The following is a 24,093-nucleotide window of genomic DNA, read 5'->3' as shown; positions in this document are numbered from 1 at the left end:
GGCATGTCAGGATGAGTTTCTTCTGCTCTGCTTGACGTGCCCGTTGCAAGCGGCGGAGCGGCAACGCTCGTTGCCTCAACTGGTGCCTCCAACGTGACCAAGTTGGACTCGCCGCCTGAGGCCGGGCCGCGCGCGGGATGCTTTCCCGTGGCTCGCTCTTTTCCCGCAGCGCTCTCCGTCCGCGTGTCTCCGCAGAGCTCCTGCTGTCTGGCAAGCTGAGCGAGTATGGCGTGATCGTGCCCTTCAGCGCCGATTGCCGGGGACGCTTCCTCTCGCACGTGGTGTCCGGCTCGGCGGTGGCGGGCCGTGGCGAAGGCCACCGCGTCGCCCGCAGCGCCACCCAGGAGTCGCCCCACCGGCGTGGCGCCGGCAGCCGCTTGCTTTACTTCAACGTCACCGTTTTCGGCGAGGAGCTGCATCTGCGCGTGAGGCCCAACCGGCGCCTGGTGCTGCCCGGTGCCGTGGCTGAATGGCAGGAGGACTTTGAAGTGCTCTTCCGGGAGCCCCTGCGGCAGCGGTGCCTCTTCACGGGCGGCATCTCCGGCATGCCCGGCGCTGCCGTGGCCATCAGCAACTGCGACGGACTGGTAAGCGCGAGGCCGCCCGCCCCACGGTGCTTCGTGCTCGCCTCCCTTTAGGTGGTTGTCCTCTAAAGAAACCCCTCTGGTGACGGGCTGGTGGCCCCGGGGAGCCGGGAGATGCTGGTTGCAGGCTTTTTGGTGCCCATCTGCCCAGTGGTTCCTTCCCAGTTCTCAATGACCCCCCAGGGCTGTGGCCAGAAACGCGTTTCCTATGTTATATCCCACTGGGAGAAATTTAACAGGGAGATTTTGCTACGTTTGTCCTAGTGGCTTCAGTCACAGGTGCCACTCTTGCATGGAAAGCGTGAAAGGTCTTACTAAGCTGCTGTCAGATTGATACTGGGACGTTCATCTCAGAGTGCTCTGGGGAATATAGATCCGACCATACGTCCGTGTTTACTCCGGGGGTTAAAAAAAATTGCCTGCCCCATGCCTGAGCCACCTCCTGCCTCGAGGTAGCACGTGCCTGATGCCCTCCTGCAGCCGAGCGTTGGGTAGAAAGTCCAACATCTACATGCGTTGCGCTCGCTGGCTTTCTCCTAGCCTCCAACCATGAAGGGCACCAGCGGAGGCGCTGCACGGGCCAAGAGCAATGCCAATGCAGCCTCCATCGTACCCTCCGTTACACCTCGCGACTCTTGAAGGAACCTTTCTGCATGCTTCCCACTTCTTAAATGAGCTTCAGTGAGCTTTCACATCTCCTAAAATCACTGTTGGCACCTTTTCTAAAGACAGGGCTTACACTGCTGTCTGTCTTGCTTCTCCTAATGTCGGTAAGGTTTTTTCTGTGGAGGACCTCTGCGTTTTTAGTAGTAGCTCAGATGCTCAGAGCCTCCTGGGTGAGGAGCAACAGTCAGTAATGGTGACTTATTGCCGCAGTACTTAAACTGCTCCGTCACCTCTTTGTACCCCTGGCATCTGATATGCCCACGGGTTTCCTACTTTTGATACGCTTGAAGAATTTCCGATTATTTTTTTTTATAGCTTTGGATAGTTGCCCTTCAAATTTCCTTTGGGCCAATTTAATCCTTGTTATGCGTGCCAGCGTTTGCTGCTTCCTCCTGGTATCGTTCACGCCGCTCTTTAGGTGGAGTGAACTTTTCATTTTGCTTTTTTTCTTTTTTCTCACTTCTTTTTCTGTTGTTTTATTTTGGGAGATCCTTAGCTATTTTTGGCTGCTGGCGTAAAGAGATTGGCATTCCTTTCTTTTTATATAATGCATAGTGTTACTATACATACAGAAATGACAGAGCAATACAGACTGAAATACATATTTCACCTACATGTAGTTTATTTTTGCCGACAACTTTACCAGTAATCCGCAATTTTTAAAGCACCTTTTTTGAACTGAGTGAGGCTGTGAGGTTGCAGGAAGTCCTCCGTGCCACAGATTTTGCTGGGGCTGGTGAATTTGGACACACTTGACAGTTTTACAGATATTTCCTATAAGCGCAGCAAGCAATTACTAGCGCTGCCTCTAGAACGAATGTGAATTTTTTAAGTGCGCAGGTTCGGCTGCAAAAATAATTTCTCCYGGCACCCCGAGCGAAAAGCCACTTTCTCTCCAGATTTTGAAGCCACTGGTGGATGAACCTGTGCCACTTCTCCAGTGCTTTCACGTTAAACTGGGAGGAAAAGTTTCGGTGCCGAAGGCAGAAACGCTCCTTCCCACTGGAGCATCCTGGGGAAGCTGCCACGGCGTTAGAGCCCGGTGCTGTCGCGGCTTCTCCTGCCCCGGCCGAGTGGCACGTGGCGGCTCTCACCCAAAGCCTGGTAGATCCTGCCAGGAAGGGCAGATTCTGCCAAACCAGTGCGTGGTTTTAAGACTACCCACTCTACCATTAGATTTTGGATGTYGTATCCATCTCGAGTAGATTTTCCTCTCTTTTTAAAAATTTTTTCCCCAGGCTTTTCTTGGCTTTAGTTCCAGGTGCTCCCATCTCAGCCCCTTCCACACCTTCTCAGGTGCAGCTCGTCCTTGTTATCAGCTCTCTCCTTGCATCGGGCCCTTTGGCACCTTGCTACAACCCGTAAACCTCTGGTTAAGGAGGTGGCTTGCAATGCAGAATGCCTTTTGCGTGCAGATTTATACAGCTTTAACTGTCCCGCTGCAAAGAGGTAGAGTCACTCTGGGATAAGGATGTTTAGGTGAGGTACTTGATACGCTATTTCCAAAATCCAAGCTGGGAGGGGGGGGAGCTCTACTGGCGTGAGTCCCATTTAGACCAGCATCTGTGTTGCTGCTTGGTGATGTAGTGGCAAAATTACAGGTCTGACTGATGCAATTATGCCGTGCAAAATCTGTAGACAGAAGAAATGGGCTGAARTCACCAGTTATCATTATTAATGTTGATGTGCTGCCTTGCAGATGTTGTACGTCTTTATTTATAACCTCAGAAGGGCTGGGGGGAAGAGGGAAAAACCCTTCTTTTCTGCAGGGCATTTATTGCTCTGCGGCCAACGAATAAGTGCCCTGGCCTCCAGCAGCAATTTCCCRTCGTCTGGCCCAGCCCGTGTGGAGRTTGCAGGCTGGGGAGGAGGTCAGAAGGACGGGGCCTGAGCAGAGGCTGTGCCCCACCGTAGGAAATAACGTTATGGCTTTATACCTGCTCGGGGTCTGTCCCCTTCGGAGGAGCTGTGAGACCGAGAGGACCACGAAAAGCAGTCGCAGAGCTTGGTTTAGCAAATGGGGCGAGAAACAGGGCTCAAACGCGTGCTGGCAGTAGCGATGGGATCAGAAGACAGTATTTATGACCGCGCTGAATTTGCCAGCGTGACTCAGCGTAGAAGCGGGACCTTCGCTTTACCGGGAGGGATGTTCGTGATCCGGGCGTTTGGAATAATGTTGTTAACATCGCGTYGGTAGATCCGAACTAACCCAGCCCAGGCAGAGCTGGCTGTAGGGAGCAGGGTTTCCCTTTGATATGTGCCCTGTAATTGCTTTTGACTTTTCTGGACGTTGTCCACGGACTTCAGAAAGGGATTATGGCTTTTACGTCTCAGTGTAGCATGCGTGGGAGACGCAGGATCTCTCTTGGCCGCTCGTCTCTGGCCGGATGAAGTGTTCTGGGACGTTGCAGATGGAGCCTGTGTACGCAAAGAGATGATGCTGTGTATAAACTGAGACTGGGATTATAAATAATAATAACGGACTGCTAGAGAAAGAGAGTCCAAGTGAAATCTTTCCTAAATCCATGTTCAGCCATGTGAAGAAGTGGCCTGATTTTTCAAAGAGGCCAAACCCGTGGCACCTTCCACATTTATCATTTGCTGTGGGCATGTACGTGTGGAAATCTGGCTTTCTGTTGCGAGAGCGTCTTGTACCGAGGTGGGAAGACACTGTCTTCCATACCATAAATTCAAAGCTGATCCAAGCCGCCAAATTCCTAAAGGGTGAAGTAGCTTTAGTGAGAAATCTGCCCCAGCAGACGCATCTCTGCAGGCGTCCTAGCTTTCCTGCTGCTAGGGGATCCCCTGTTTCCCTGCGGTCTTCAGCAGCRCGTGGTTGAGTTTGGGCTCAGATGGCCATGGTTTTCATGTAAGAAGAGTAACTGAGAACAAGCTGGAGAGCAATGGCAGCGGCAGCGTTTTGCTGGTTGCAGAGGTCGTTTGCTGGGGACATGGGGGAGAGCGAAAGAGCCTGAAGGCCTGTTCTTCGGGTTGAATTTGGGTGGAAAAGAAGGAAACTTCTTCTGAGGCCGTGCTTTGCTTGAGCACTCGTTGCGGTGATGAACGCCTGCATCTTCCATCGTTTCCTGGTCCGATTTGCTGAGGGACGAAGGGCTGCGGGTTTAGGCGGCTCCGCTGTCTCTGCCCGGGCCTGAGCTTGTGAAACCGGCTTTCCCTTCCYGAGCGGTGGGGTTGGGGTGGAACCTCAGCCTCGGCAGCGAGCGGAGGGCTGGTGGGCAGCGCTTCGCCCCGTGGCTTTTCCGAAGGATCTGGTGGGTGCGGAACTACCTTTTGTACGCACCGTATTTGCTTTTTCACGGCCGCTTCTCCGCACCGCCCTGTGCGGGTATTTGCACCCGTCAGGAACGTGCTACCAGCTGGACTGCCAGCCTTTCCCGTCCCTGTTGCCCCGGCTGCTTTGGGCGGACGGATGGAGCCTGCAGCTCCCAAAATGCAGGTTTAACGTCAGGAAGGAAAAAGGGGCAAGTTTAAATGCTCGTGGGGAGATAGGTGCCTTGGCCTGTGCGGGTCCCACTCTGTCCTCRGCCGGTGGAGTTTGGAGTTGGTGGGTCGCGAAGCCACGCACCCTTGCCGGATGCCRGATGCGAGATTCCCGTCTCTGTAAAAGTCCCCAATACGCCTGTGCAATTACCAGCTTAAATTCCCGCAGCCTTCTCCCGCGGGAGAGCCGAGCGGCGGAGGCGTTAACCCTCCCCGGGCAGCCCGTCGGCACGGGGGAGGCGGAGTGCGGTGGTTAGCGGCAGCGTCTCTGTCGCCCAGCCCTGCTTTCTGGGACGTTTTGTCCAAATTAAGTGTGAAATGCATAGGAAAAATACATATTCGACACGCACGTCTCTGTTTCCCCCTTTGCCGAGCCGCGTGCTTCCCTGGCTGGGTGTAGCGAGCGGGTTTATTAATTTTTCCACGTTTCAGCTGCGTCTGAGTGTCAGAATTTCCTGAATTCCTGTGGGAGTTTGCTCTCTTTTAGCCGCTGGTCCCAGAGGAGTCACGAGAGGTTTCTCGGTGGTGTGGTGGGCTTCCCTGGGCCGAGCGGTCCGGCTTCCCGTGCCGGGGGCTGGCGGCGGCTCAGCACAGGGAATTCCACTCTCCCATGGCCCGGAGAGGCGGTGAAGAGCTGGAAAAGAGCCCTCGTCCGCCACCAGCCCTCTGCGTGCTGGCAGAAATGAGCTTGGTGTTTAAAAAAATACATGCATTTTTCCCTTTCCAGTGGAATTTGCTTCAAAGGGCCGTTTTCTAGTGCGATAATTGTCGGGACCGAAAGCTGTGTCTAGCAGCCAGCATCTCGGACTATAAATATCAGTAATGATATTCCCATCTTGCCAAAGCAGAGTTAATTTCACTTGTTGTTAACCTCCCCCCGACCAGTGCACCTTCCTCCCCTCYGGTGTTGTGCTGGTTTCTATCTGCAGCCTTGATGGGGGGGCTCAAAATTTCCTGAACTTCTTTTCCCACCTTGGGGAGTAGCGGTGGGGACGAGACGAGTGACCCGGCAGATGTTGCTTGCAGCCAGCGGTGCCGCTCGGCAGCGGGATGTGCCACCACGCCGGGCTCTCCAGGCCGTGGGGGTTGCTCCCCGAGCGAGGTCCTCAGCACGGGTGCTGGCACGGATTAACCCTACCTGGTTCGTTTTGGTGGTGGGATCTCTCCGTGGGCGTCTGGTGGTCCGCGGGTGGGCACGTAGGTTGTCCTTGCAGCATTGCAATGGGAGGGGAGCCCAGGGCAGATTTATCATTAGGGATGGGTTCAACCTCTTGGAAAGAGCCTGGGGAACGTGCTTGGGGCCCTTGGGGTGGTGCCTGGCACCTTCCTGCTGCCYCCCTGCAGCCGAACCTTCCTGAAGCACCACCTGACCCATTCCTAAAAAGAACGAGCAGGTTGGTGCATGTCTCGGGCTCCACTTTTTTTTGCAAAAGCCGTGGTGACTGCTGTGGTTTCCGTTTCGTTTGCATGTGTTGGAGTCCTATGCTTACAGATTAGGCGTGCGCCTAAGTCCTTCGTCTTTGCCTTGCCTTGCGGTGGCAAGTCCTCACTCTGAGATCAGCCGCTTGGAAAGCACCTTTATACCCAGCTGCGTCCGCTGCAGGGAGAAACGCTCCTCTGCGACTTGCTGGAGTAACGCTCAGTAAATTACAATATACCCCTCTCCCTGCCTGCCAAGGCACGGCCGCTCCAAGGGGAAACACCGTTTATTCCCGTCTTTTTCCAGCAAGGGAAAAACACAGTGTCACTGCAAAAGCCGGTGGAGAAAATCCGTGCTCGCTGGGGATCCGGGCGCCTGCCCTGGTCCATCCTTCCRCTCGCACCCTGGCTTGCGGCGGGCGCTGGCCGGAGCCGCAGCCAAAACCAGCGCCGAAATGCGGTCGGTTTGCAGCRGATTTGCCTCCGAGCCCCCAAGGTAGCGTTAGGCTGGCTTTAAAAGCCCCACGTGGTATTTGCAGTTTTTTTGGTGATTGCTGGGAGGTAACTGCTTGGGTCAAYGGCGTGTTGCCTCGCGGGCTCGGGAGAAAGCACAGCCGAGGAAGCCTGCGCGGCTTTATTTCTGGAGCCCAAACTCTGCCATAGCAGCTGCTCGTTTTTAAATTAAGTAATTGGCGCCAACCTTTCTTTGCAGTAGAACGGCTCAAATTGGCAGGGGTTTCCAAAACTGCACCGTGGAAGTGTCTGTGCAGAGTTCCCGTTGGATAGGTTTGTTGTTTTTCAGCTCCTCGGTATTAATGATGTTGGGCAGTTGTACGCTTCAAACGATATATCAGGTTGTCCAGGGTGAAAGTTTTCCATTTTGAGACTGTTGAAAACTGGTGCTCTAAAACGTAGCATTAAAAATAGAGGTGGGAAAACTGAGAAATGGCAGATGAAAGCTGCGAGTGTCGGAGAGAAGCGCCATACTGAGATGTGTGTTTCTTAGAAAGATGAATTCTAAATGCCGTTTCTGGAAAAACCCAGTGAGTTTGTGATAGACGCTGCGGAGTGAAGGTCGCTCGCTTGGCAAACGTGCTTTGCTCCGAAATCTCGGTCCGCTCACGCTCCGAGCAATTCACTCCCAGAAATACGACAAGAGCGATTCGTTTCCGGCGGGAATTCAATCAGTGCTGTTCCTCCGCAGGTGCTGAGCGAAGCCGGGGGGAGCTCAGCAGCCGGGAAGGGGGAAGAGAAGACTGTTTCTCGCTTGCTCGCGTGTCTCTGCTCCCCCGTGCAAAGAGCAGGGTGGCCCTTACGGAGCTGCCCGTTTCGATACGAGAGAAACCGCGTCGGAGCGGCGGCGTGCAGGGCCCGGCTCTGAGAGCGCGCGGGTCCTGCGAGAGCGTTGTGAGCAGTCTGGCGGCGCGTTTCTCGTGTTTGGTGTCCCTGGTGTTCCTGACGCCCAGGGAGGTGATGGGGTGGAGCTGGAGGACGAAGAAGGTAAGAGAATGGAAAAAGGAAGAGGAGGAGACACAAGGGGGGAGAAGAGTGATGGCCTGCCAATTCTGACAGTGCCATCCCAATGCTAACAACGAGATGATCAGGGGGAAGGAGAAAATGGATGGAAAATTCTCCTTGTGACTATGCTGGTGGGGGGGGAGTCAAAAAAAAGCAAGAGAGGAGCCTTGTCACCATTGCTTGGCTCGGTGCTGCGCTCCAATTAATGTCGTATCCCTGGGAGCGCGCCAAAGAGAGCAGCTGAAGATGAGGGGGGAGAAAAGAGGTAGAGGGGGGCAGAGCAAGACAAAATTGCGCTGATGGTGCCTCTGACGTGCCGACAGCCCGTAGCAGCCCGTGCCAGTGCCGGGGAGCAGATGGGGCTCCGGGGTGCAGCCTGGCCACGTCCTGCAGAAAGCAAGGACCTGAGATACGTGTGGCAAGCGAGCTGATCCTAGCAAGACTGAGCGTACCTAGATTCTTAGGCAAGGAAAAAAACAAAGCAAAACCACCCCAAACTTGGTTTCCAAAGGAGTTAAGCAGCTAACAAGACTGAAGGGGAGCGGGAAAGCTGATGGAGTATAGCATAGTTGGCTAATGCCACGATGAATAGAGCTCCGCGTGAATGCGAAGGGGATCAAGCGACGCAGGCGAGCTTGGGAGAGCCCCGGCTTTGACCGGCTGTTTACAAAGTCCCGCTCTGCCTCCGCGCCGCTGTGAAACGCCAGCGCTGCTCCCCGCGATCCTTCTTTAGTCACTGAAAGCGAAGCCGTTCCGCTACCGGAGCACCGACGAGTGCTCCGGTCGGTACCTGCTGTCAGAGGCTTTGCTGCAAGGATGGATCTACACGTTCTGCCGGCTTTTCCAGGCTGCTGTTCAATAATAAGCCAGCGGGGATGGTCCAGCCACCAAGGGCAGTGGCAGGGAAGTGGATGCGCGTGCGTGATGGAGACCAGCAGAGCTGGTGGCGGAGGCCGTGTTGCGTATTGAGGAATCTCTTTTAAAAAAAAAAAATCCTTAGCTTTGCCRTGGGGCTGGAGAGGTCACCTGTGCGATGAAGGAACCACCGGGTGAAGTGCAAGCAYGCTGATTTGGGGACGAAGTGGCAAGGGGACAACATGATTTTTGCATGGTTATTTCCCGTCGCCCGGTGTCTTTTGCTTGCCCTGGGTCCTAGGCAGCTGGTGCTTTGGGGCATAACTGCCTGGGTTGATTTCCAGGCAGGTTTTGTGGGAGCTTGGTGTTGACTGGGAGCGGCCGGTAGCCAGGACACCGTTTCCAGTGACGTTTGCCATCTCATTCATCTTCCCCTTGTCTGGGAGGTATTCGGAGTCATAACGCTGCCCAGCTTCTCAAGGGATTCCCCTGCTGCAATTTYCAAGCGCCTTATGGGCCAAGATGATTATTCTTTTCCTTCCTTCCATTAATACCGTTGGTCAAATGACCAATTTGCCTGCCAGCGTGTCCGGCTGCGATTTGGGGGTGGAGATGGAGCTCTGGGAGGGCAGCTCCTCTGGAGCCCGTCTCCTCTGAYGCGGAGGGCTGGCCAAAACCACCCTTCGCTGGTAAGAAGGAAAGGCATTTGGTGGCCGTATAAAGACGTAGTTTGAGATGTAGCCTGGTTGGTTGTTTTTTTTTTTCCCTTCTTTTTTCCCACCTACAGGAGAAATTAAGGGTCATTATACGTGAACGTGGTGATGAATTCAACCCACTGACGGTTGACATGTAAAGCACAGTTGATGCAAGGGCAGGGTGGAGGTATGGTGGAGGCTCTCCTATATATCGCGGTGGTTGAACGAACCTGTTTTGCCCTAAAATGGAGCACATACATACACATATGCATATCCATATATATATATATGTATTTATTTATTTATTTGTACCCACCCACACGTTCCTTTTTTCCGTTTCTTCTCTGCGGATTCCAGGCGGGCCTGATCCGGACGGACAGCAACGAGTTTTTCATCGAGCCCCTGGAGAGGGGGCAGCAGGAGAAGGAGGCGCACGGGAGGGCCCACGTGGTGTACCGCAGGTCGGCCATCCGGCGGGACGGCGCGCAGCCCCACGAGGACCTCCCTCCCGAAGGTAGCGCCGGCCGCTTCGGAGCGGCTGCGGACGGGTTCGGAGAGGGGCCGTTTCTCGTCTCCTCTTGCGCGGGTGGGCCGCGGGAGGGCTGGTGCCTCCGGGCACAGCTGACGTTCGTGTCTGCATGGGGAGGGATCGTCTTTAAATCCAACGGTTACTYGATCCTATTGCAGATCTGGTACTCGGTCTGAAATCTAGCGTTCCCCAATACTCAGCATGATGATAATGTAGATGATGAGCATTCTCAGGGCCCTCGTCGGAAAACTTCCTGGGGACGATAACATCCGTACCAACACCTTTAAGAAGTAGGTTTGGCTGCTGAGTGAAAGGAGTGACTTGCTAAAGGGCCTGAGCATGACGGTCATCTGCACGCAACTTTGGTCCTGACTTCCAGGCTTGTTGTCTCGGTGAACCCCCGCGGCAGTCCCCGCTGTTCGTCCCCTTGCTCTAGCGCTACCGAAGCTTGCTAGCTGCCCACGCCATTGCCACCACGCCTGTCCCCCGCCCACCGTGAAAAAATCARCTTACGGTGACTTGCCCATTAGCAGTTCTCACTGCGCTTTGGAGAGAGCTTGGTCCTTTTGAACCGCGTCTTGCGCGGGGAGGATTTCTCATGACATTTGCCCTCAGGCTTGCGTGTCTATCGCTGTGGCTTTAGGCTGGCCATAGCTCCCAGTGAGATCATTAGCAGCATCAAAGACAAGGAAACGCTGAGCTGTTGCTGGAAATCTTTCGCATTTGGGGAAAATTGGATGAGTTATATGGGTCGGGCGAGGGGAGAGCACTCCTAGGCACGTGTGGTCAGACCCATGGAGGATTTCATCACCCTTGGAACCGGGATGGAATGCAGACTCAGGACTCATGAGGAAAAGGGTCAGGAAGCGCCTGGCCTGGCCTAGGAGTGGGTGGGAGGACGCGTTTGGCCTCAAAGTGCCAGGAGACAGAGATGGAGGTGCTGCGTTTTTTTGTGTTAATCAGCTATACATAGTTAAATGAGGTGCTGATTTTTTTCTGGATGATGCAAGTTCTTCTTTTTCCCAGCAGTCATCGTACCCTTCTCTGCTTTCCTTTTTCTAGCGTCTGGCCTTTTATTTTATTTTATTTTTTTGCGTTGAGGCAGAAAACGTGCCTTTTTTATGGCATCTCTCAGCCACAGGTTGAGCTCTGCACGCCTAGCTAGCCCGCTGGCTTCCCGTCCCGCCGGCGCGACGTCGAGCGCGCGCAGAAGTGTTTACGAGCCTGGGGGGTCAGAGGGGCGCGAAGGTGCTCTGTAAACTCGTCGCACTGCGTTTGCAGCGAGGCGGAGGAGTCAGCCCGCCGCAGCGTCTGCCCACCTCCTGCCACGCCGCGGTCGCTGAGATTTGAAAGAATTTCGGGGACGCGCTTGTTGCTTTTGGAGTATCGCTACGAGGATTGCAATGGAAAGCCTCGGGGGACGGTGCGGCGGTAGGGAGAGAGCGATGAAGGATGCTCTGGCCGTGACCGCCGGCTCCCGAGGAGCAGCCTCGGGCTTTGCACTCGTCCTCCCCATCCATCGGCAGCATCCAGAGGTGCCCCACCGCCAGGCAGCAGACAGCCCAGCACCCTAATTACGCGTGGCTATCTGTTTGCTCCCAGTCCAGAGCCATTTCCACCACGAATTTGTTGTGCAGCCATTGGGGAGATATAAAAATATATACCATTTTCTGCCTAATTATTTCTTGGAGTGAGGTGCGGAGGACTTTGCTCCAAACGGGCTGCGGAGCCCAYGTGCCAGGAGCACCGAGGTGCCCCCGTGCCAGCTTGCTTCATTGACCTTCGGGGCCAGGATTGGCCTCTCCATCCCATGAGGATGTGTTTATGGCTTCGTGTTGCCTCCACAACTCGTTTGGGGAGCAGATTTGGGGCTTTCGGGGCTGGGAAATCGGTGGGAGCCGGGTGCGAGCCAGAGATCACCGCTCCATCTAGCCTTACTGGCTCTTTTTCCTCTCTGCTGCCCTCCTCTGCCTCACTCAGCGCCCCGCTTCCCGGTGGGAGAGCTGCCCAACTCGCTGGAGCTGGTGGAGGAGCGGCTCGGCGACGCGGAGCGGAAGCGGCGCCACGCCAAGAAGGACGACTACAACATCGAGGTCCTGCTGGCCGTGGATGATTCGGTCGTGCGCTTCCACGGGAAGGAGCACGTCCAGAACTACGTCCTCACCCTCATGAACATAGTAAGGCTTTCCCCTTTTTTTTTTTTCCTTTGGAGGGAGGGGGCTGTTTTCGCAGAGCGGGGCTCGAAGGCTGCCGATGGGGACGGGTACAAACGGGGGGGGACGTTGYTCCCGCGCATTGTGGCGTATTTAATTTCCCACGGTGGCCTGGCAGCGTGGACCTGCTCAAGACCCATCTCCACGGACGTGTTAAGAGAGGTAGGTTTCTCCGATGAAGGCTCTGGCGTCTTTTTCCCTGCGCTTCAGGGAGGAATTTCCATGCCGGGGTCGGAAAGGGGGACGGGAAGCCCTGTGCGCCCTCTCCCCGATTTCTTTGCCTCCGATTTCCCCCTCTTTTGTGGATATTTGCCACCAGCGTCTGTGTGCCTGCGTCCCAGAGCACCTTCTGTTTCTCTTGGCCACGACCGTCTCCTCCTCGTTGCTGAAATCCCCGCAAATCCTGGGAAAGCCGCGTTTTCGGAGAACAGCCGTTTCCACTTATTTATTTATTTTGGAAGGTTCCCGTCTGTTGACAAGGGAGAAGATTTTCGGCCTCTCCCCCGCTGCCCAGAAAAGCTGCAGACCTTGAGCTCGCGGATTAGTCGGATGTTTGTGAAAGCGGGTTTACGGCGACGGCGGCGCTCGAGGCCTTGCTCCTGCGCTTCCGGCGGCGCTGGGCGTCCTCCCGCGCCCCGCGGCAGCCTGCTCTCGTTCCCCCCTGCCGCCTGGCTTTCGTCTGCCCTTTTCCCTTTCATCTTCCTTTAGCAAACAGTACACRTATTCCCCAAATCCTGGCAGAGGTGGAGGATGAATATTTATCCTACTGTTAATTTTTCGGGAGGTTTGCTCTGCTGGCAGCGCCGTGTCCGCGAAGGGGGTCAGCGGTCCTGAAGATCTCGCTCGCTCTCGCCTTTCCCTCCCCTCCGTCCCCACCTCGGCTTTCCCTTCTCTGCCGCCGTCTCTCCCTGGCCGAGTGTCTCGTGGGAGACCTACAAGCCATCCGTAAAGCCCATGGCGGTGGCTAGTTAATGGCCGTAACCCCCCTTTTTATTGCCTTAGGGGTTTGGCGGCGGCGTCCCAGCSGTTGGGATTAGGCTGTGGGCAGCGTGGGGATTTCCCGGGAGCCCGGAGGCGGGCGGGAGCGCGGGGACCCGCGCGGGACCGAGGTGCCTCTCCACGCCAGTATCTTAAGAGGGTTTACGGGGGTTTGCTTAGCGGGGATGGGTCCGATCCTCGGCACAGCATCGGGAAACTTTTAAACTTTTTTAGTTGCTAGAGACGTGGGGGAGAAAGCGGGGGGAGCAGTGCCGGGCAAATTACAGCGCTGCCGGCGGAGCACATTTCCCCTCGCCTCGGCCGCTCCGCGTGAGCGAGGCGGAGAGCGCGGCTCTCGCCGAGGCGCTGGCAAACGCCCGGGCCGACGTCTGCAGCGGAGGGAAGCGCGTGCGGGCGGGGGGGGGGGGGAGAAGATCTTCGGCCCCTCTGCGGTCCCGCCAGCGGAGCCCTCTGCCCGGAGCCGCCCGCTTTTTGCCGGCGCAAATTTTGCCGGATCGGGGCCTGCGTTGCCCCTTTGCAAAGGTCAGACCCGCTCGGCGGGAGGATCGGTTGTCACGCAGAAAGGTTAACGCYGATTCTTTACGAGCTTGGAAAGGGGGTGGTGGTTTGCTTTTTTTTTTTTCTCAAACGGAAGCCCAGCCGATAAATTTTGAGTCTCATAAAGCACTCATGTAGTCTGGRAAATCGGAGTCTCGGAGCTGCGCAACATCTGCGTGAATTGTCACAGCATCCTCGGTTTCAAACCGAAGTTTAAAAAAAAAAAGGGGGGGGAAAAAAAGGAAAAAAGAGAAAAGCCCCATAAATCTGGCTTATGTATTCATAATATTCATCTGGTCTGGAAAATTATGACATAGTCGAGGAAAATTATTTCTCTCTTGGACAAGTGAAAAAGTATATTTTAATTAAAAAAAAAAAAAAAAAAAAAGGGCTAGTAGCTCCCAGGTACTGCAGAATTGTCCCGGATTTTGTCCCGGCCATAGCAAGGTCATAAATCTCAGGCTTTTCCTTGTGCTTTTTGTCAAAGGGCTCTGAAGCACGTTGAGAACTTTCTTACATATGACCATATGGTTTTAAAAATGTGGGGTGGTGAGTGTTAAATTTTAGAAAGTGCGTGTTTTCTTCTGTCTTTAGCACTTAGGGGTAGAATGGGTATTTAAAAAAGAAGTGCATATATTGGTTTCAATAAGTATAATTTGCTCCTCATAAAGCAAGTTTAATGTGCTGGGTAGGTGTGATATTGCGATCCCCCGGTCCCTGAGCATCCAGACGATCTCCCAGAAAGAAACAGGGAGGAGGGGAGGCGAGATCCGAATTTCCAATTTAAAAGCAAAGGAAGAAAAGTCTTTTTTTGTTGTTTTTAAAGAAGGGGTGGGAAAAAAACGCCCTTCTCCGTACTTGCTAGAAACGGAGAAGAAAAAGGTTGGAACTCATATTTTCCTTCGCAAAGTAAGCCTGAACAGCAGATGTTGATGTAGATCTTATTGACTCACAAGCCCTCCCTGTTCTTCCAATTATATTGTCTTCTCCCTGGGTTTCTCCTGGGGTTTCTGAAGCTGTAGGTCAAACTTGACTCACCGGTATGGCTGACTAATCCCCTCGGGTTGATAAGATCACTCACCTCTCCCTCAACGGCCGTTTTTTTCTTTCCACAAAATGCAAGGATGCGAGTCCGAGGCGTTTCCTCCCGTCCGATGAATTGTGCTCCGAAGGGGGCAGTTGCTCGYGGCGAGGTGCTCCGTGACCGAGGCAGAAGCCGTGGGAAACCCGGGCGTCTCCGGCTCTCCTGACRGGAGGAGCGGTGATGTCATTGAACATCTGAGCCCGCATCCTTGGGAATTTTTGCTTATTCAGGCTCGGGCTGCTTTGTTTTGTGTTTTTTAAACAAAAAAAAAAAGAACAAAAAAAGGAAAGGAAAAAAGCTGGGGCGGAGGAGGAGGAGGAGGAGGACGTGATCCTTGCACCTGGCCTTGCGCGGCGGTGGGAAGCGCGGCGGGAATGAGAAAGAGTGGGCTCAGGGGCGTTTATTMCCGCGGAGGGCTTGGTTAAGCAGACGCCGAGTACCGGGGCGGCTGTGTGCCCTGTTCCTAACTTTCTTTTGCTTTGTTTTGCCTTATTTTTATTTTATTCTGTTTTCCCTCCTCAGGTGGATGAGATTTATCACGACGAGTCCCTGGGCGTCCACATTAACATCGTCCTGGTCAGAATGATCATGGTGGGGTACCGCCAGGTAAATGCGGAGCGCGGGCCCGCGGGGCGCCGGCCGCCGGCGGGGCYGAGGCTCCTTCCTCCCGCGCGGGGGTTTCGCTCGCGCTGAGACGCGGCGAGGAGGAGCTGCTTTTTGGGCCGGCCCCGCCGAGGCCGGCTGTTGCGGTACGATGGTTTAACCCCCGTGTCCTGTCATTCACACCCCTCCGCGCCCCTCGGGGTGTCTGAGTGCCGGTTAGGAATAGGGAAAAACACAAGAGGATCCACGGAGGAAAGTTTTCTTGATGAGATCTGTATTGCTTCTAGTAGAAAAGAAGAGGTAGAAGTTGCTTGTAAAGGGTAGGAAGGGGATGCTTTGCACGGGTTGCCGAAGGGAGAGGCATCCGGGATTTTCCCCTGCTCGCAGGCCCCTGGAAGACCTGGACCTGGGCTTCCTCGGAGGCTCCCTTAGAGGTGGGACATCAGGAAATTATGGGGCAAATGCAGCTTCCCAAATTGGCGAGAGCTGCCTATCAGCGAGGAGAAGCTAAGGCCACCATCTCCTACGTGCCGGGCTTGACTCAGCAGCCCTGGAAGGCTTTGCTGTCTCGGTCTTCAGCAATGGGGGAAGGACATGGACAGGAAAAGTGTGCAAAGGTTTCACGTGGTTTCTCAGCCTGGAATTTTATTTTATTATTATTATTATTATTATTTTTAAGGCTTATTTGAGTGTGGCAGCGTAGAGGTTTTCTTTAAAGCGTAGTGCAGTTTGGTATACTTTTTGTGGCAAGCCCCGTCCTACCTGAAACGTTCTAGCAAGAATATTAACGAGTCCAACGAGGTAATATCTGTGTGTGGTCCGTCATAATCAAGGCCCGTTAGGTCTTGGAAAAACACCCAATTATTACGTAAATCTGCTTGGCCAGCAGAAACCACCTGCACGCTGGAGACCCGGTGGCGGTTCTCTGGGGCGCGAGGATAAGACCGGAGGCAGACTGTTTTTTTGGAGGCTGCTGGGAGACCGGGAGCATCGTCTCCATCCGAGGAAGCCAGTAGAGCGCCTGGCTGCTTGCCGCCGGGGCTTGGGCTCTGGTCTGGAGGATGATATACGGAGGGGAAGGGATTCAGCTGCAGTGCTGCGGCCAATAACTGAAGGGACGGGAACTTAAGGGCTCCGTTTAGGATGATTTATCCTCGCAGATCCCTGCGCTGGAGGCAGCTGGTCTGGTTTGCCTAGCTGCGTCATTGTTTAGGTTCGAGGGATGATGTGGAAGTGATGTGCAGATGTTCGCGTCCAAGCTGAGCCTCCGTTAACCACCGTTGGTCTGGGACGCTTCCTGGGGGAGTCCTCTCGTGGCCCGGGGCGGCAGCGCGTGGCACGGCTCGCGCTGGTTTGGCGTTGGTTTCTGGCCGCCGTTGAAGTTGCCTCCCGTCTCGGCCAGCCCGCCGGGTTTGTTTTTGTCTCCTGCCTCGCTTTTTGTAGCGTAAGGACTCCGGGGCTTCTGTCTCCAGGCCGCAGGAGGAGCACTATTTCCTACCTTTCTTGCAACTCCTGCAGTTCGGCGGGTGCCTGCTAACCAGGAAAGCGTGTGACTCGGGGGACTGCCACAAGTATACTTTCATATTTTTCTGTCACAAGTATATTTTTTTGCAAAATGGCTACGCCAGGGAACTGTGTAGTTGGACAAAAAAAGGTGCAAACCAGGGCGAGTGCTCTCCAGCAGTCCTGGAGCGCCTTTGCTCGTTTTCTGCTCGGGTCTCGGTCTCTGCGGGCCGGGTTTTTGCGGGGGAACGTTGCTCTGCTCCTTGTTAGGCGTCAGCATCTCGCRCAGTGACTCCGTCTCATAGCTTCTCGCCGAGGAGCCTGAGTAGGAGCTAGGAATCTAAATCCTCTTTGCTTTCCAGCGCGTCCAGGCTCCTGGGGCATTTCTGAAGAAAGGACTTTTTGTCATGAGCTCCGCGTCTTGCAGCGCGGAGCAAAACAGCCCTTTTACCAGAAGGGATCTATAAACCGGCAGGGAATTTGAGCAGCTAGAAAACGGGGAGAAAAATCCACAGTTTCTGACCTGAATTTTAAAGCCTTTTCCATAAGATCACCCATGTTTTGTTTTGTTTTTTTTCCCCCTCCATCTTTACGCAGTCGGTCAGCCTGATCGAGCGAGGGAACCCGTCGCGGAGCTTGGAGCAGGTCTGTCGCTGGGCTCATTCCCAGCAGCGCTCCGAGCCGGAGCACGCCGAGTACCACGACCACGCTGTGTTCCTCACCAGGCAAGATTTTGGCCCCGCAGGTATGCAAGGTACTGTATTTATCTCGATCAGGTATGTGCAGTTTGCTGGGGGAAAGCCAGCAAGGGGAGAGGATTTCTTGCGGACGCAGTCCGTGTGCCGATGGCCTGACGTTGTTGGCCAGCAGGTCTGGAAAAAAGTTATAAAAATTAGTATTTTTTTTTAATGTGAAATAGAAGACAGAATTAATCCGGGGCATCAACATGAACTGAGAAAAATTGCCTTTTTTAATTCATTAAACCCTTACCTGCCATTTTGGTTTCATGCACCAATCCTCCCCTTGTCCCAAAGAGCCCCAAGCAATTAAAAAAAAAAAAAAAGTTATAAGGATGAAATATGAAAGGGAGCTTCACAGGGTCAGTCAATCCCTTCTGCCCACTGGAGGACCTTTAAAGCCTGATTTTACATGGATTGGTTTCTTGGCTGTCTTAGGGCTGGGCACTGGAGCATTCAGTAAATTTTGGGCTGAAAAGGAAGCTTGGCTGCAGTAGTGATGCCCAAAATCAGGGTCAAAATTCAGAAGACCAGGCAAAAATCAGCGTAGGTACCAATGAATTTGCAGAAGAGGCTTCTGGCGTTTGACTGATCCGTTAGAAACACAGATGCTTTGGTGGCAGTACGAGAGCTAACTTCTGCCTCTCTCAGCATGCTCCTGTTCTCCAAGCCTGCTGCCCGGTGGCAGAAAACACGTGAGTTTCTAGCATGAGTCATTCCAGTGTATGTAGGATGGATGAGAGGTGGAGAAGGAATCCTGCCYCAGCCTCCGTTAACTCCCTGGGAAGGGTCTTTCCTCAACAGCGAAYGCAGGGATTAATCACAGGAGACATCCACCTGGGAGTCCTTGTGAGCTGGGCAGCCAGGAGCAGAGCTCACGCCGCACCAGCAGCATCCCCACCGGGCCGTCACCTCCAGGGTCCAGCCACAGGCAGTTCCTCCTCCAGAAACTTCCTCCGGAGTCGTATGGCAGCACTGGTGAAATACCAGTTTTTATTTCATTTTTCTAGACCCTTCCTGGCAGAGCGACTGTGTCCAGAGACATTGGTGAAAGGACCTTTTTTGGCATGCGGGCAAAAGGAGGTGGCTCGCTACACTCCCTCTGGGTGGGATGGAGCCTTGAAAATTGGGATTTTCTTGTGAATTTTCCCCTGTGGTGGACRCATGCCTTGTGAAACGGGCTGGGTTACTGCAGAGGATGCCGAGGCTCCTCTCTCGCTGTTTATCTCCCTTCCTTCCTGGAGGGAGCTGCAGGCAAATCCCATGCAGAAGGTTCCAGCCCCTCTGCTCCCTAGACCAGGGCTTGGACTGCAGGGACCCAGAGGTGTGGTGGCTCCCATAATCCTGGAAATCCTGATTTTTCTCACTATGCTCCCAGGCCCTCGGGGARCAGCTACTTTGGCAGCTCCCAGCTACCAAGGTGGTTGGCGCTGCTAAGYGGCGATGATGAGCCCACATCAGAAGGTGGTGATAAAATTAACGGAGTAGCCCTGCTCTGGGGATGCTCATTCCAGCTCCTTGCCGTGTTCCCCATGGATCTGGCCGCTGCTTTTCATGTTTCCGGGTGCCTGTTTGCTTTTGGCAGAACTTGTGGCCGTCGTRTTCTTGCCTGGCTGTGTTGCATGGTCCAAAGCATGGTTGCTTTTTGCCCACCAGGAGCTACCCTCTCTTTGGGCTGCTGGAATAGTAACGTTCTGCTTACTCTTGCTTCCTCTTCTCAAAATGATGTCCTTTCCACTCCTTACCCCCCTTTCAGCTCAGGGTTATAAGAAGCGAAGAGCCGGGCTGTGGTGCCTTCATATTCACAACACTTGCTGACAGAGTACGTTCACTGGTGGTATCTAAGCTGCTCCTGGGAAGGTGGCTACGGGAYGTCCTGTCACTAGTTATGTGCCCGATGAGCAATGGAGGTGGGGTTAAAATCTGGGCCTTGAACCAGTGCAGTCCTCTTAGGCTGGCTGTGAAACGGCAGCCAGCCTATTTCCCCGCTGCATGACGGCTGCTCCCCATCGCCTTTGGACACCGCCGGTGGCTCGCTCTGTATCGTGCYGCCTCACCTTAGCCAGTAGAACAGATGACAAGTGTCTGATGGAGCTTGGCATGGGTTAAGCCGGAGGCGTGTAATTGCGAAACATTGCGGTCTTGCAGGATAGCTCTCTGGTGCGGATCCAAGCCAAGCCCTCGGGTCTTGAAAAACCTTCTCYGTGCTGGCAGCAGCCCTGCTCACAGCATCTCTTGATGTGCGCGGGAGCAGTCCTGGCCAACACTGAGTAATTTTGGAAAGCTGATGCAATTATTGCTTTTYGAATTAAGAGAAGTTGGAAGGCGTGAAGCAGAAGGGCCACAAGGCACAGCTGAGCTGTTCTGTCCTCGCATGTGGGCTGCAAATAAAACCCTGTCTTCYAAAGAGAAATGCCTCTGGGTGGCAGACAGACGGATTGTGAATTATTCATTGCTGATTTAAGGCCATGTCGAAACTAGAACAGACTACYATTCCCCCAGTCCCTCCACAGCAGGAGCGCAGGGAGGCCTCTCTCTCCCAGGCTGAAGGATGCTTCTAAGTTTAATTTGTTGCATTGGTTGGTCTTTGTGTGAGCTACCAGRGTAGGTCAGCAGTCCGTCTGAGAGGCTGAAAACCAGGGTAAAATCTCCATAAAGAAGAATAATGGGCATTTGGAGGAAGTTAGATAACGGCCTGTGTCTTGCTCGTGAAGCTGAGAATGTGTCCCTTCTCCGGTGCGCATGTCTGGTGACCTTCTGCAGACTAATCTGATCTTTAGCAATTCAGTATTTTTCAGGTAGTTACTTCTTGTCATCGTTCTCCCATGGATAACCCTTTAGTTCATTCAGTTCTTCCAAAGATCTTAACTATGAAATATTGGTCATCCTTAGCCAAAGACCTTTTTGTATGCCTATATCCCATTTCCTTGCTAGACATCAGGGGCCTCTCTGGGTGGGAATTTATCCCATCTTCATTCTAGAAAAAATATATGTGCTCTTCCCTTGTAYGGAAAACTTTCCACATCCCTACTCTTTTTTTGTGGAACACTTATTTAAAACAAAATCTTTTGAAATGATTTCCCCAGGTCTTGATGTATTTTTTTATAGTAAAAACCCAGTCATCGGATTCTCTCTCTCAAGCTCTTAGTTTGGCCTGTTACCTTTTGCTTTTTCCTTGTGACTGCAGCGTCCATTGAGCAGATGATTTCTGTGAGCTTTTGGCAGTTGCTCTCTGCTCTTTTTCTGATGGTGCCTTAGTTTGTTTGTTCGTTTGAGTGAAGTCTCTTTGCGCACTTGATTTTGGGGAAGATGAAAACCAAACTCTTTTCCTGTTAAACAAAACTCTAAGTATAGATATCTAAAGCAGGCTACTTCGCAAAGATCCTTGACATGGAGGTTTTTCTCTGAGGTTACATGGTATTTTGCAGGCAAAAGCGAGCTTGCCCTGCATGTAGGGAGAAGCAGGTATTTAGTTTGCCTTAGGCTTTTGCTCTGGAAATTGTGTTCAGCCAGCTTCTACCTCAATTTATGCTCAGGCTAAAAAGAATCTGTTTCTTCCCACAAAACACCATGTAGATGTGCCCTTCAAGGGTTAGTGTCCGGGCTTGTTTTGAAAAATGAAATTGTTATGACAAGAGAAATTTCCTTTAAATGTTCCGGTGCAGGACGACACCCTGGAAAATCTCCACTCAGCTGATAAACAGAAGTATCAAGGGAAACACCACCCTGATCCTCTCAGACAAGCAGCTTCCTCCGTGCCTCTGTTGCTCAGAGGTTACACACATTTGCAGTAGGGATTGGAAGTGCTGCTGCTGGGCCAGTTTGGGCTCTCCTCTTTCAGGAAAGGTTAGGACGCAGGTGTCAAGAAGATGCTGGGCCAGTGTCTGCCAGTCCTGCTGCCACTTTTCAACCCCAAACCTCTTGGTACTGCTTGTTCAGCACAAAATTCAGAGATCTTCTGCCTCTCTTTCCTGCCCTCTTCTTTCTTTGTGTGTCTTGGCTGACAACAGTTTCCAGGTGTCCAGCGGTGCASTGACAACCTGTCCCTTGTCCCCGCTGGGCATCCAGTTTTCTCAGTATGGCCACAAAGTCAATTATGGTTGACTCTGGAGCCTTCATTTGGGAGGAGAGGTAGGAAACACTTTCTTTTTGCTTTGACATGTTGTCCTCAGCTGGCTGCGTGGTGAATTTTGCTGGTGTGCCCATGGATGTTTCCTGCCATGGCTGCAAAACCAAGTGTGTGTCATCAGTCATGAAGATACTCTAACAGCTGGTGTTGGTAGCAAGGGAGGGATGGGGCTGTCTGCCTGGAAAGCTGGCTTTGGGGTTGAGCCCCGGGGATGGTGGTCCACCTTGGAGCCTCTCGGCATGTGTTCGCAGCCCCTTCTGGCTGCCGTGCCTGGAGACCCAAGCACTTCTGGGCTGGCCTTGGAAGGAGACCGCTTGTGTTGCGAGGCCAAGGCTCCCAGACTTGCATCATCTGAGTTTCTCTGCTAGCCCTGAGCTTGTCTGGTGGCTTCAGCTGTTCTCCGAAGGTGCTTTTAACCCCCTGTAGCCTCCATAACGCCTGGATGGGGCTTGGAAATGTTTTGGTCATCAAACTCCCCTCTCCTGCTGCAGCTCAGATGCCTGCTTGACTCTTAGAGCTTTCCTATCCCAAAATGCTGAGTTATCCAGCATGGTCCTGCTCCGCTTTCGCCAAAGCTCCTTAGGACCTGTAAGTACTTCCTTCACTAACTTCCTTCCCCATGATGCCAAAAAGGGTCTTTTTTGGAAGGAGGGGAAAAAAAACGGGAGTGATTCATTAAAAGTTCATTTTAGAAGGTGACAAGGAATGGATTGAATCGGGCAGAAGTAATGTGTGAAAAAGAAGGGGGGGGAAAAAAAAAGCAACAAGATGCAAAAAAGGCACATCGCTGGCTCTGCTCGTGGGAGGCGGGAGGCGTTCGCTGCCCCACTGCACTTCACTTGATCGAGGGGTCGTGCCCGGGGAGGTGCATGGTGCTCCCCGGCTCTGTCGTGCGTGTGGACGCTCCGTGTTTTCGGGGCTGGGGCGCGTGCATGCGCGGGTGCATCGCCGAGGCCTGTGGTGAGCTAGACCRGGATTTTTGGAGGGGCTCCGGGCCGTGAGGGACACCTCTCTTTTTTTCATTCTCTCTCTCCCTTTCCTTTTTTTCAAGCAACCTATTGCAGTTGTCGGCACAGCCAGGCCGAGTTGGAAGTGCCACAGATTTAAGGGGAAAAAAAGTAAACCTCACATAGTCCCCCGGGACAAAGGCTCCCTATGGTTTTGTGGTAAGATTATCAGTGGCRTCAAGAGGCAGAAAAAGCAGCTGTGTTAACTGCTATGGCCAAAGGGTTTGAGGCAGCGTTAGGCATAGCTGCGCCTGGATGCAGAAGATGTCCCGCGTTATCCCAGGTTCCAGATCAGAAAGACAGTGAATATCCTCTCCTTGCTTTAAGGAGAGGAGTTCCCATCACGAAACAACCTGGGGGTCGTGGCAGCTCTGCTCTGGGGAGACTTTTCTGAGGGTGCCGTGGGCCCAGCCGCCCTGCTGCTTTCCTTGGCTTGGTTTTTAMGGTGCTGCCTCCAAAGTGCATTAGCACGAAGGCACAGGAGCGCYGCCGAGCCTTTGGGTGCATCGCTATAACGTTAGCCCGTTTTTGGCACTAGGAGCCAGGRTGATTTTGCTGGAGACTGGCCATGGTTTGTGACCGAAACAGCTCTTGCTTGCAATGTTTTGCTCCTTCAAAAGTTCTTTCTCTCTCTTTTTCCTCTTTCTCTTCTCTCTCTTTCTCCAGGTTACGCGCCGGTGACGGGAATGTGCCACCCTCTCCGCAGCTGTACCCTCAACCACGAAGATGGCTTCTCCTCGGCTTTCGTTGTCGCCCACGAGACCGGCCACGTGTAAGTCACCCGAGGAGAGCTGGCTGCCCCGTTTGGGCTTTTTCCCTTCCTCTGGTGGCCGGGCAGCGTGGCAGGGGAGGCATCACCGAGGCAGGGCCCGGCTGGGCTGTGGGTAAGGTAGCTGAGGCCCTACTGCTGTCATCACACTAGTTAATCAGTCCGCGATGAGCAGCGCTGGGATGGATCGGTCTCTTCTGCCTCCAAATTGTTTTATGCCCTCCAGCAATCACGGCAGGACGCCTGTAGTGGAGCGTGCTTTGGAAAGGGGATTTCTTAACGAACAGCTAGCACCACTTGTGCTTTTTTGCCTATCTGAAGGGGATTCTGGATCATTATAATCATTAGAATCGGATTGTTTCTTTTTGCCCTTCTCAAATGCATCTGCGTGTCCATCAAAAACCCCGCAGCCTCACCAGCATGTCCCCAGCATCCTCCTTAAAGCCCTAACAGGTAACCTGCAGGCAGAGTTTGCCTCCTCATTTAAAGAGGAGCAAGCAGCACAGCCTAAACGCCGTCTTTAATAGATACGATGGGCTGATGCGAAGCCAAAGCCCCAAGGAAGGCAGCTCACGGGCTTTTCCAACAGGTTAGGTATGGAGCATGACGGCCAGGGCAACCGCTGCGCGGACGAGACCAGCATGGGGAGCATCATGGCGCCGCTGGTGCAGGCTGCCTTCCACCGCTACCACTGGTCCCGCTGCAGCAAGCAGGAGCTGAACCGCTACATACAGTAGGTCGATCC

General features: G+C 53.5%; 1 protein-coding gene across 1 annotated transcript in view; it reads left to right on the top strand.

Moving 5' to 3' along the window:
* The window catches only part of ADAMTS14 (ADAM metallopeptidase with thrombospondin type 1 motif 14), a 38,853-nt gene that overhangs the window by 3,169 nt on the left and 11,591 nt on the right, over positions 1 to 24,093 (top strand). Inside the window, exons 2-8 of the mRNA XM_026071037.1 lie at positions 196 to 587; positions 9,596 to 9,752; positions 11,748 to 11,944; positions 15,123 to 15,206; positions 17,304 to 17,460; positions 23,246 to 23,351; positions 23,938 to 24,081. Of these exons, the coding sequence (XP_025926822.1) occupies positions 196 to 587; positions 9,596 to 9,752; positions 11,748 to 11,944; positions 15,123 to 15,206; positions 17,304 to 17,460; positions 23,246 to 23,351; positions 23,938 to 24,081 (1,237 nt within the window). The remainder of the gene's footprint in view (positions 1 to 195; positions 588 to 9,595; positions 9,753 to 11,747; positions 11,945 to 15,122; positions 15,207 to 17,303; positions 17,461 to 23,245; positions 23,352 to 23,937; positions 24,082 to 24,093) is intronic.

Source organism: Apteryx rowi, unplaced genomic scaffold (genome assembly GCF_003343035.1).
Source record: "Apteryx rowi isolate R43461 unplaced genomic scaffold, aptRow1 scaffold_320, whole genome shotgun sequence".
Taxonomy (NCBI): Eukaryota; Metazoa; Chordata; class Aves; order Apterygiformes; family Apterygidae; genus Apteryx; species Apteryx rowi.
Note: the sequence above shows the minus strand (reverse complement) of the source record. Positions and strands in the feature narration are given on the sequence as shown.